This window comes from Cucumis melo, chromosome 7 (genome assembly GCF_025177605.1).
Source record: "Cucumis melo cultivar AY chromosome 7, USDA_Cmelo_AY_1.0, whole genome shotgun sequence".
NCBI lineage: Eukaryota > Viridiplantae > Streptophyta > Magnoliopsida > Cucurbitales > Cucurbitaceae > Cucumis > Cucumis melo.
Window position 1 is genome coordinate 470577 of NC_066863.1, and position 13472 is coordinate 484048.

The 13472-nt window shown below is 35.6% G+C and overlaps 1 protein-coding gene across 2 annotated transcripts; it reads left to right on the plus strand.

Annotated features, from left to right (window-relative positions):
- The first annotated feature begins 445 nt into the window (after positions 1-445).
- LOC103493796 (ubiquitin-like domain-containing protein CIP73) lies at positions 446-12362 on the plus strand. 2 transcript variants are annotated; one of them, XM_008454712.3, is made up of 18 exons: positions 446-827; positions 1464-1611; positions 2355-2472; positions 3162-3257; positions 3344-3477; positions 3665-3742; positions 5028-5213; positions 5320-5392; positions 5540-5661; positions 8489-8653; positions 8747-8818; positions 9166-9286; positions 9365-9637; positions 9709-9845; positions 9950-10153; positions 10670-11314; positions 11703-11852; positions 11952-12362. In XM_008454712.3, exons 2-18 carry the CDS (start codon positions 1486-1488, stop codon positions 12018-12020), a joined length of 2769 nt encoding a protein of 922 aa, XP_008452934.2. In that variant the 5' UTR covers positions 446-827; positions 1464-1485; the 3' UTR covers positions 12021-12362. The 2 variants fall into 2 exon arrangements, with proteins under 2 accessions (XP_008452934.2, XP_008452935.2); XM_008454713.3 differs by having other exon boundaries at positions 9365-9520.
- The last annotated feature ends 1110 nt before the right edge of the window (positions 12363-13472 follow it).

Consider the following 13472-nt stretch of genomic DNA (forward strand, 5'->3'; position numbering starts at 1 on the left):
AACATGCATACAAAATTAAAAATTTAGAATTTTATTTGATATACTTTAAAGCTTATTAAAAATACATTATATAAAAATTAGAAGTTTAAAATTAATTTTGAAACTTTTTAAACTAAGTTTAAAACATAGGGGAGAATTTGACAATTTAATTAAATAAGATCAATTATAAATATAGTAACTAAATTCAAAATATTAACATATATAATATTATTGTAAAAAATACGAAGAACAGATAATGTTGCAAAAAATACGACGAATAGATAATGTTGCAAATATTGATTTATCGTAGATATGGGCGATAGATTTTTAGAATTGATATTCATTGTAGTTAAATTTTTAGAAACTTGGTTAAAGTTATTGGGCCGACATGGCAAATCAATGGGCTTGACAGGCCTGATATATAGTTTCAGAAAGCGCAAACGGGAAACAGCAAATGGCGACTCGCGGGCACGGCTTAAGCAAAATACCATATTTCATAATTCTTCCATCATTATTGCCAACACAAAAGCCGTCGAGAAAAATATTTATCTCAAAACGCACCGTTTTTGGCGCCTCTTCTCTCAGCTCCGGTCCGTTCTTTACGGATAAAGGCCATTCGCCGTCGGGAAGGTCTAGATCTTTCTGGAAGCAATTTTCATATAACTCCTCCGCTGTTCTGCCCCACCACCTTCATCGCCTTCGGGAAACTGCGGTCCTGTTATTGAATTGAATCGAACTCCGACTACAAAAGGATTTCGCCGGTGGTTTATTCTGATTATTGACTACATTCATTTCCATCGGCGCCGGTTATTGTTTCCGTTGCTTGTACTATTTTCTCGTCTGAAGAGGTACGTTTTTTTTATCGTTGCTTCCGAAAACCCTAGGAGGATTGTATTTTCGTTTCTTGATTTCATTTCCATCGGGATCGTCGGGTTGTCTTTTCGTTGGTTGGATGATTCTTTCCTTCATAATTGGATCTTCACCTTTATTCTGCTTTTTACGTTTCCATGGGTGATTCTTTTTGTTATTTGACATCTTGCCTAACTGCTGTTATTCCTCACCATCAATTTGAACGGAACTTAAATGAATACAGCAACTTCTTCCCCAAGAGCTGTGCTAGTATGATTTAGCTTGGCTAGATTTTTGCGTAGATTGAGGGCATTGCGTTAGATCTTAATATCTTATTGTTGCCCATTTTGTATTGGCGCGAACGGAGGTCTCTCACATTATAGATTCGCTAATATGTAAAGAAATTTGAATAGGTTTGCAATGGAATCATTGCCATTTCATCAATATCTGTAGTACCCTCGTCCAAAGTGCTATCTATTGTATGGGGGGCGTTGAGTTGGTGCGGCCTCTCCGCTCCAAACAACATCCCCGCGATGAATGTATCTGCTTTGGTTTGTTGGTTATTGTCATATATCTATATTATGATTTTCATTCTTGGACTGGGATATTGTTTCTGAATGAGCCTATTTATTTAGACGGTAGCTGAAGTTGAATAGCATGGCGGACCATTCACATGAAGGTTCCAGCACCAGCAGTAATTCCGGCGAGCCTGGAACTTCCATTATTGAGCTGAACATTAAGACTTTAGATTCACATATCTACAGTTTTCACGTGAATAAAGATGTAAGAAGTGAACTTCTTTATTCTAGAAAGAAAATTACTTTTTTTGTTTTTTTTTTTTTGTTTGAAATGTTACTTAAACTACTTGGGGTTTGGTAGGCAATCTAGAGACAGAATTTTTAATTTGTTCGGTTTGATGGAAATATATAATATATAATATATTTCATATTTTATTTGATGAAAATTAATTTTGCTTCTAACATGAAATGCTATATTTGTTATTGCTTTTATCATTTTGGATCTAGTGTTGCATTTTAAAATTTTGAATTCAAGATCTGGATACATTGAAAACATGTCAAAGTTGTTTTCAGAATTTGTTCGGTTTGGATCACAAAATCTGGAAATAGTTTTCGAAGACAGAGTCCAGCCTGCCAACCGAACTCATATTTGCTTAACTCAGTCAATCTGAAAATATAAAACAGAATTTGAGTTGCCTGCCGAACATACCCTTATTTTTTTCTTATAAGAATCTTGATGTATCAACAAAAGAAAATTATCAGTGAAAATGTTATTTATCTATTAGAACAAAAAAAAAAAAATGTAGCCATGATTATATGTATTTTACTTGGGAAATTCATTGTTCTTGAAGAGGGAATAACGATTAAAACGAAAAAAAACATCAATTTTGATGTTCAAAAACGTACCAGGAAAGAGAAATGAATAGCCCTTCCCTTTTCTTAATATTCAAGTCTGCTTTCTGTTCATGCACATTCCTCACGTATTCTCTTTGTTTGTCAATGTATTAGATGCCAGTTCAATTATTCAAGGAGAAAATCGCAAATGAAATAGGAATCCCAGTGAATCAGCAACGTTTGATATTCAGGGGAAAGGTTTTAAAGGATGAATGTTCGCTTTCTGAATATTGTATCCTTCCATTTTCTGCGTTGAATTTATTTCTCTATAACATTTGTTTTACATTTCGCCTTCTCTTTTCCCACCACATGTCCTATTTTTTTAGTTGCAAACCTTGTTGCCACATTTTTCATGTAGGGTGCACTTGCTTCCTAACCTGCGTATCTGATCTCAAATTAATTGGGTAATAATCTGTACTTGATAGATTTGCACGTTGATGGTGAAAATCAGCTATTTCAATAATATGGTGAAGTTGATCTCAAAAGCCAATAGCATATGGGTTGATATTGCACATGGGAATTTCTTCTTAAGTTAGATTAAAATATGACATTTTGTAACTAGTTTTAACATTTTATTTATTTATTGATAGAAAACGCAACTTTCATTGGAAAAAAAAAAAAGAAAAGAAAGAAAGAATACAAGGGCATAAAAAAAACCAGATCCACAAAGCCCCCCAAAGAAAAACGGGGTTCAACTGGCTAAAATGTTAACATAGTTGTGATTCTTATATTATTTAGTTAGTTTTAACAACAGGACAGCCTAAACTTTTAGTAAAGTACTGTCTATGCATATGCACATCTATATTTGCGGCCTTGAAAATTTTGTTGCTTAGTTTTGCTGTTCGATACTTCTTTTTGTGCAATTGAGTGCACTTGTTTACGCATTTGGATTTTTGGAGTGTGGTTTCTTAACGCTTTAAGATTTGGAAAATGGACATACATTGCATTTAGTTGAAAGGCAACCAACTCAGCAGCATGCACCATCTGAAAGTAGCACCGGTGACAGACCAGGAAATGGTATGCTAGATAGAGTTCTAGGTTTGAGAATTTATGAACACTGTGGATTAGTTAATTTTCTCAAGTTTCTTTTATTTGCTTCTTAGTACCTTCATCAACCGGTAATGAAACTGGCGCTGGTGCCCCTCGAAATCGTGTTGGACAAATTGCACATAGTGTGGTTTTAGGAACATTTAATGTTGGGGATCAAGGTGAAGGAATTGTTCCTGATCTTTCACGGGTACATATCTTAATGTTCTTTTTTCCTTTTGGCCTTCTATTTATTTGTTTGTTATTGTAATTAATGTGCTTATAATGGATTCTCATCTTATTAATGTAATCCCATCCCCATTGTGATGGACATTAACGAATGTTTCATTGTCCATTAGGCCAATAAAAATGAAACATTTATTTATTTTTATTTTTAGGTTATTGGGGCAGTTCTGAATTCTATTGGACTAAGCGGCCAAAATACAAACATCCCTACTGGTATGCAGTCTACAGGGGTAAGTGAGGAGTTCTTTAACGTTAAACGATAGCGGTGTATACACTCGGAAAAGAAAAAAAAATGATAAATGATGTGTGTTTCCATGAAAAATCAAGAATTGTTGGGAAGTTTGGTATATTTTAGGTCCTGCTTTGCTCGCAATTCAGACTTTGTTTTTTGGCTTCAAATTCACTTAATCATATGAATTTACTCATTTAGTGAATACCTGTCTAGCAATTTTGTTTTTGAAAACTGTATTTGATTCATTTTCACAATAGTGTATAGTATTTCTATTAAAAATGAGACGAGTTTATAACATGATAGAGTATTTCTATTAAAAGAATCTAACTTTTTTTAAAATAATAATAATCATTCATTTAAAATTTTAAAATCTAGATAAACAAAAAATCATAGCATCTCATTATTTAAATAAAATCTTCTATTGCATAGACATATAAGATCTCATAAATCGTATAACATTGTAAAGTGATAATTACATGAAATTGATATCATCAAACATTAGTATAATAATACATTCTAAATTATATAATTTTGTAAAATGATAATTATAGCAAATTTATAACATAAAACATATTTATTATTAATTAATAATAGTTGAGATTCAACTAAATATCTACTTGGTAAATAGTAACCATAAATATTTATTTGTTCTATAAATATATTTCTAAATTTGCTGCTACAAACACACGTTAAAAAAATACAAAAAATATGAACTACAAGTCTACAACTCTTTTCTTGATTGAATCAAAGTTTTTAGGAAGGCTTCTTTTGTAACTTTTTTCTCTTTATCAAATTGATGTTATTGTTATTAAATCCAATTGGAGGAATTTTTTTGTTCCCTCTGCTTTGAGTTGATTTCTCATCAGCTCTTTTTGTTTTTCTTGGTATCATGTATGTTTCCTAATTCTAACTAAAACGGTATATCTCCCAGTAGAAGTGTACACAAGTGAGCTTGCCTTTTCATTTTTTCCTGTTCTTTTCAAAAATAGTTATGTTATGTGGTACATTGTAGTTGAAGAAGAACCTGTTTTGACGCTGTGTTGTGTTGAATGTGACCCAATTAATCATTCCCTCATATGTCTGTAGTTCCCTCAAATATTTAATTGTTATTTTTTTTTATCATATTCATCTTAATTGCATGATTTTATTAGCTTTAAACATCATTTTTTTTGTTGATGTCGATATCATATTCCTACGACATTTTAATTGGGACTTCATTTATTATTATTATTATTATTTTGGATATCATATAAAATCTGGTTGACGTGGTTATGCTCTTATAGCCAAACAATCGTGGAACAGCAAATCAAGGAAATGAAACGTTTAGAGCTAATAATGGGGTTGGAGGGCAAGCAACAAGTCAGGCTCAAATCGGACAGGCATTTCCGGGCCAACCATCACAAAGTTTTCCTCATGTGATTCAAATTCCACTTGCTAGTGCAGCTGTATCAGTTCCTTCCATTCATTCGGTAGGGTGCCCTTTTCTGTACATGATCCAGATTGTGATTTATATTGCTTGATAGGGTTGGTGTCTTTGTTCTCCTATTGACCATTTGTTTACCCTTCTACTTTTAGCCCATTCCTGATTCTATAACAACACTTTCTGAGTTCATGAACCGTATGGAGTTAGCAATATCTCAGAATGGCGGTAAGCTCTAAACCACAATATTATTGATTTGATAGTTTAAATAGATGCTCAATTTGAACAGCTTTCTGCATACTTTTAACTTATATTTCTTAATTTTTCTGTCCCGGACTACTAACAATTTCTTTTTCACATTTTATGATAACATAGGAGATTTAACCAGGGTGGAACTGCCTACCAATCCCCAAGGTTTGCCAACCACTGAATCTTTGAGCATTGTTTTGCGTCATGCTCAACGGCTTCTAAGTGATTATGCCATATCTTCACTATCTGTAAGTACTACATTTATTTCATTTCTCGAAATTGACAGCTTCTGGAAGTTGGTGGTGTAATTTTTGCCTCTTTTTATTTTTTTTATAAGAAACAAACATTTCATTGATAAAGTGAAACAAGGGGAAACCTCAAGCACCTAGAGGTGCTTACGAAAAGAGCGCCAATTGGCAACTAAGACCGATAAGCTAAAGTTCTTAAGAGGGTGCCCAAAGATGAAAAAAGAGTCTTGAAAAAGATGCCTATTACGATCTCCCCATAAAGTCCAAAAAAAAGCCTGAAGAACAGCCAGCCAAATAACCTTCTTACAACCAATAAACGGGTGACGCACATGAGAGAGTTGAGGATTTTCGAAATGTCATTGGACAAAGCAGTAGACCAACCAAAAGCCTCCAAAATTAGATCCTCAAATTGTCGAGCAAAAGGACAGATGAATAAAAAGATGACCCGGGCATTCAGCGTTAGTACAACACATAATACACCAAGAAGGAGAAAGAGACATTTTAGAGTGATCCATCCAAATGATCGAATAAAAATTCCCTTTTAGAAGGCTCGAGAGCACCTGTCAAGTCATTAAAAGAGACGAAACAAACAAGGAATAATCACAAAGAGAATACCAAAATCATGCCATCGATCTTTCCAAAAAGAGAGTGTCACCTGTACCAAGGCAATGTTGAGTCCTAGAAAATATAAGGTCAGCAGTATGGCAGATGGAGCCCCACGGGGACTTTGATGACCTAACTATAGTCGGCCAAACACAAGAGGGATAATAGTACTTATCCACAATTAGCCGACGCACAAATCATCTTGCTCATGTAAAAATCTCCAGATTCACTTCGCCAAAAGGGCAGAATTTCAATGATGAAAATTGCCAATGCCAAGGCCACCTAGAAACTGAGGGCATTGAATAGTAATCCAATTAAAGTTATGCATACCATTTTCATCACATGAACCAACCCTAAAAAATTATGAATCAGTTTCTCCAAACAATTAATCACATCACTAGGGGCATGAATAAGAAAAAGGTAATAAGTAGGCAAGCTTGAAAGGGTGGCTTGAATAAGTGTATGACGACCACCCTTGGAGATGTAGGCATATTTCTAGCTATGGAGTTTTTGTTGGAACTTCTCAATAATTGGTTGCTAGGAAATCATCAATTTAGAGTTGCCATCAAGGGGAAGGCCAAGGCCATTGTCCCTTTTTTATTTATTCTATATCTGTGAGTGTCCAGACCAGTTTACCTGTACCTCGGCTAATCTCATGGGACAATCCGCTTGACCCTACAACATTTGGGTGTCGAGAAAACTCGTAGGAAATTAATTTCTAGGTAGCTGGCCATCATGGTTTGAGCCTTTCTTACACTCAAAAACAGTCACCATCCAACCCAAAGCATCATCAGATGTACGAATGCCAAGGAGCTCACTTTTAGAGAGATTAATAGATAAATCAGAAGATTGGTCAAATGAAAATAAACTCAAACAAGCATGTTTCCGATGACTATGTGCTGGACGAGATGGAGAGGGCTTTGCATGATGTGTTATCAATCATCAAGAGGACTCTTGAGTCCAATATGGTGGTAGCAGATGGTGGTGCAGTTGAATCTGCATTGTCTGTGTTTCTGAATACCTTGCAACCTCAAACAAGCATGTAAGGGCAGTGCGGTAAGCAATGGAAAAGAGCAAAGTGTTGTCAGCAAATTGCAAGTGATTAAAGGTAAAACTCGAAGCTCCGATGGGGTGAGTGGCAATCAAATTTTTAGATAAACTATGGTCCAACAGACAACTTAAGCAATTGGTGACCAATATAAAAAGAAAAGGAGAAAGAGGATCACATTGTCTAATGCCGCGAGTAGGGATTATTTTATCAGGAGGTCTACCACTAATAATAATGCACTAGAGACAAATCCATGAATCCACTTATGCCAAACCCTTCCAAAGCCTTTAGCCTGGTAAGTTAGATCCACTTATGAATCCACTGCACCTTTCTTGGTTTCATGAAACCAATCATCGAGGGGATGGCCATGACACACAAGCCATTTGCAAAAGCATAGAATCTCTTTTTTCATTAGTAACAAAAATCCTAATAAAGGAAGCTTGTATGCTAGTAAGTCGAGACAATAATTCTCAGTTGAGGTACAGAAGAACTTGATTGCAAGTCCAGATGAACGAATGATCTAAAAGCATATGATTCTAGGTTATGATCTGTTAAAATAGTATTGTCTATGGTGTTGGTTCTCAGCCAATTTTCTCTCCATCTTCTTGGTTCCTTCCTTTTAGGGTGAAAAATGGAGTTTTATCGTTCAGTGAGTGCTTGAGAATTTTTACTAGCTGCTGTGTGAAAAACATGACCTTTTTTTTTCTTCTATTTATTTATTTTATTGTTACTTTTATTAATAAAAGAAAATAGTTATTGAACGTAGAGTTTCTTGGTGCTTTATTTTCATTTTTAAATAAGAAAGTTTTTCATGGAGAGTATAAAAGTATAAGCTGTAGATATTAGACTTTTAGAATTACCATGGAAACATTATGATATTCGTTGCCTATGGGGTTCTTGAGACTTGCCCCTGGGACTAAAATGAGTTGTTTGTGAAGAACTGCTCATCATTTATGAGGGTGTCCAAAAGATTTCTCAAGTGTTGTAGTATCTTAATAAATAAGGTACTGGTGGTTTCATGGATCTGAATGCATAGAATATGGGATGACTGATGAGTAAATTTGCATTCCCTTTCTATTGCTTATCTTACACTATGCACTCCAAAGTACAATCAGCTGAACTATGCTTCTAAACAACGTGAATCTTATTCCTTGTGTGTTTGTGAAAAATATTTAGCGTATTGCTGAGCGTTTGGAGCAAGATAGCTCTTCCACTGATCCTACTGTGAGGGGTCAAATTCAGGAAGAGTCGGTACAAGTCGGACTTAGGATGCAACAATTTGGTTCTCTTCTTCTGGAACTGGGCCGTACAATCTTGACACTCCGCATGGGGCAGTCACCTGTAAGTTTTTGTTGGTTCTGGATAATCCTGGTTTATACAGTAATTCAAAATTGTGATTTGAAATTGTATCATCGTATTTTTTTGCTTCTGCAGGCTGAGTCAGTTATTAATGCTGGCCCTGCTGTGTATATTTCTCCTATGGGGCCAAATCCCTTAATGGTTCAGGTTAGCGCTGTCTCTTGTTAAAAGTAATTTCTGTTCGTTTGCTGATTTGTTTGGAAAGTTCTCTCTTTCTCATTGCAAAATATTTGGGCTGGGGTGTCCTGTACGAACTGCTTATCTGGATGAAGGGTTTTTCTTTACATATTTACAACAGAACCATACAAATTATTGTGCTTCTAAGTGAATATCTACATTTGATCTAAATAATTAGTATTAATGATGAGAGAAATTGCTCTTATAATATTTAAATAAATAGTCGAATATTAATAATTGCTCTTATTTACATTATCACGTTCTGTGCTTTTGTGAGTTTTGCTAGTTGCAAATCATCGCATCTTCTTCTTTTGCAGCCTTTCCCCCTTCAAACTAATTCTCTCCTTGGTGGTGCTGTACTACCATCAAACCCAGTTTCTGTCGGTGCAGTTGGTATTGGAACTGCCCCTAGGCACATCAACATTCACATACATGCTGGTGAGGATGTTGGTGTTTATATGGTGTGTTATTTTCATGCAATGCAATGTGCTTTCTCCTAAGTTCTGCCACCTGCAGTTGGTACCAGGTCAAATAATGGGGAGGGTGCACCTGCAGAGCGTCAGAATGTGGTCAGTGGACCTACAGATTCGAGTGTAGCACAGGCACCTCCTGTCATCAACATTCCACATCCGCTGGGCGTTTCGATTTCTGCTGCTGTGCAACCTGGTGAAGGTGCTTTTTCCCAGCCTTCCCCTGATTCCGTTTCATTGTCCTCCATTATTGCTGATGTCAATTCACGAATTAGAGATTTAGTTGGTAATGTTGGAGGTGGTAGCCCTACTGAATCAGGTAAGAATACTAGTTGTTTGATCACCAGAATACTTTGCGTTTTTCATTTCTATTGAACATCTTGTATTCAGGTCAAGTGCAAACTGTTCAGAATACTTCTAGTGGTTCTGGACAAGGGAGTGAACAGCACAGTGATACAAAAAGGGACATGGGTGGAGAGTCGAGTGAGTCATTACATGCACACAATCCAGAAAATGGAATTGACAAGGTAGAATTTCAGTACATTATTTTTCCTTCTCACCCTTGCCAGTACTTTTTTAAGCTGGTCCTCTTATGTGATTAAATGCTAAATCTAGTTTTAACCAACCACAGATGGTAAACCCAGACAATATTTGTCGAGATACAGGGGCTGTAAACCCACCGGATTTACCAACATGCTCTGGTGGTGGAGGATCTGAATTTGTTGGAAGAAATGAAGAAAATTTTCAAAGTCAGGCATCTTGTGAGAAGAGCACGGAAACAGGGCCTTCTCAAACTGTTCCACTCGGACTTGGACTGGGGGGTTTGGAACGACCGGTAAGATGAAGCTGTATTTTTTTTTTTTTTTTTAATTTTGATAATCATTGATGTTGGTTGTCATAATAGATCTCTGTTCTGACGGCCTATTGTTGAACTATACACATTGTGCCTATAGTCTATGTGGAGCACTTGGAACTGTTTTAGTTCATAGAACACTATGGTGCTCTATTCTTTTACGGTTGGGTCCGTATTCATAGTTTTATTGGCCTATTTTTCTTTTTACAAATCGATGGTTTTTTTTTTGACAATGTGTAGTGTGGAGACCTTTTGTGGTACTTGTCTTAGAAGCATTATAGGGCATTAATTATATTGAGATGTGATTCATATCCACTCCGTGGATAGTTCTTGTTATATTGGAGTTTAATTTGCAATTCTCTTTGGGAGGTTTAGGTCCCCATACCACTTGTTTCTACTAAAAGAATTCACAAATCTCTTCGGTTCTCTTTCATCTTCTTTTGTTCTTTCTTCTTTAATTATGTCATGTTTTCCTCCTTTTGGTAATTGGTTGATCAGAGGCGAGGCAGGCAGCAAAGTTCGCAGGCTAAAGGGGGTAGCAGTGGAACCAGCCACAGCCAAGGCTCTACAGGCCAGCAGATTTTACAATCTCTTGCCTCCAGTGCTTCCATGAATAGGTCAAATGCTCGTGAACCCTCTTCAGGCCTACATTCGACTGCTAGCCCGACTGTGGCTGGAAGAGCCTCACATGGGTCGGGTTCTGACGGCCAAATTGATCTGGGAAGCAGTATGTCCCAAGTTTTGCAGAGTCCTGCTTTAAATGGCCTATTGACAGGGCTTTCAGAGCAAGCTGGCGTTGGTTCTCCTGATGTTTTGAGGAACATGTTGCAACAGCTCACGCAAAGCCCTCAGATGAGAAACACGGTCAATCAAATTGCTCAGCAGGTTGACCCTCAAGATATGGAGCACATGTTTGCTGGGTCAGGAAGAGGCCAAGGTGGTGGTATCGATTTGTCCAGGATGTTCCAACAGATGATGCCCATCGTCTCTCAAGTGCTTGGAGGAGGGCCAATGCAACCGTCTTCCTCTAGCATGAACAGAGAGCCAAGGCAGCAACCACCTTCGTCAAACCTGGAAAGAGAGCCAACACATAGCGAGAGGTCCGGTAGTGGGCTGGAAACATCTAATAATCCAAATTTTCAGGTTTGTTTAACATGTTTAATTTAATTTAATCCAATGTAAACCTAGTCCTGTCTGATTATTTTGCTTAATGCTGCGAGATCCTTTAAAAGTTCTGTGACTTGTTGAAGCCTTTGCTTGTAACCAACAAGTATCAGAGGAATGCTATTATTAGTGTTTTATTAGAATATTGGAGGTGTACCAGTAATTAGGAGAGGTTCTTTTGATATTTGGCTATAAAAAAGGGAGAAAATAGGAAGTTAGAGAATTGTTTTAGATGGTTTCGGAAGTGTTCTAAGTACCTCGAAGAGTTGGTTTTAGCCAATGCTCTTATGATATCGTTTAGAATGATGAATCTCTCTTTTTTGTTTTTGTTCATAATGAACTCTACTAATCATTTCATGTTTTCTAGATCGACTCTCAAGATCTTGCTCGAAGGATCACATCTACCAATTCACCAAGGGACGTCTTTCGTGCTGTAGTTGAGAGCTCAGCTCGGCTTTCTGGCAGTAGTAGCGAAGATATCGCAAATGAGTTGTGCAGCGATGAGAGACTTGCTAAGGTGAACACAAATATTATACTTGCATAATATAAAGTTTAAGATATTGTAGATTTGAGTTCTTCTGATGATGGGATCCTCCGTGTGAATGTATGGTTGTAGGAATACGTAGAGATGTTATCCAGTGATGTAAACCGACGGTTACAAGGCAATTCAGATCAGGAAAAGTAAAATTAATACGTGGGGAAGCCGAAGAGGGTATATTATATTATATGATGATTCATGGGTGTGGAACAGTGGCTTTGCTTGGTTGGTAACGGTGAATTGATTATTTATCCTTTCTTTTCCCATGTGCTTTGTCGTTATACACAAGATGATGCTCCAAAGTAACTTTATGTTACCATCTCCTTTAAATCATGTTTTGCATTTTTTTTATTGTAGATTCTCTAGGTTGTAAAATACCTTCCTTTTTTTCCCCTTTCTTTTTCCTTTTCTGGTTTATAAGACGATGGAGATATTTTCGAATCCTCTTGAGATTATTATTATGAAATTCAATATTATTTATTGCTGCTACACTCACTCTCTAGATTTGTAATTTTACATTGGGGATGAATTATATCAAGGAAGTGCAAAACAAAACCTTCTTGTTGCATTCTTTTAGGGCTAATTCCATCCAATTTAATGGTTGTGTGTTTTGATTTTCACAATTTGCTGACTTTTTGAGTATTTAACTATGTTCTTGATGCTTTTTTTCATTGAAAGGGCAATTAATTGTTTATTTTCACCAAAGCTTCACAATTAGCGCCAATTTGGGATAAATCTTTAACATTGAACTACTTATTCGATATCAATTTCTTGTCAAATATCAACTTGATTTCTCGACCTCTTGATCTTAAATTGACTTTATCAACTTTATTTCTTGTCATTTCATCCTTTCGACCCTTGCAATTGACTTCTCTTGCCAGTCAATCAAGAACTTCAATCGGCAATTTCTACCATCACGCAATGACTTTGTTAAATACACGATTTTTAAATATAGAAAAAAAAATTGAAACTATTTATTAATATAACAAAATCTACTAATTTTTTCTTTTATATTTCTAGTTTCAACTTTTTTTTGTTTATCCATAAAAAATTCTCTTTTGATATTCATGAAATAAAAACATTGTTCTCTTCTCTATTTCTCTGTATGCGTATTATTTCTAAAATATTCTTTTTTAGACTTTCTCAATAAAATGTGATAAAGATGTTACATACTGCAAGAAAAGTTGGATTAAATAGAAACTACTCAACGATTAAGAATAATGGAGGAATTTGTAAATGCAGTATAACCAGACCAACAAACTGATTATCTCACAATTTACAAATTGGAAAATATTTACTAAATCACTATAAACTAACATCTATACTAATTATACCAAAAACTTGTTAGTTGGAATCAAAATTTCAACTGTTAGAACAATAGTTCATTCAAAACACTTTAGTTTCTTTTCTTCCAAGAGAAATCATCTCAGGAAACAAATCTGATTTTCTTTCAATTGATTGAAGAAAGCATCTATTTAGAAATAAAAACATAGCAACTTAACATAATAAAAAAAGTAATTGGTCGAGATTCAAGGGTACCATACTCATTTTGGCAAATTTTTGTGTCTATTAGCATATATTCTTTCAATAGTAGTGGAT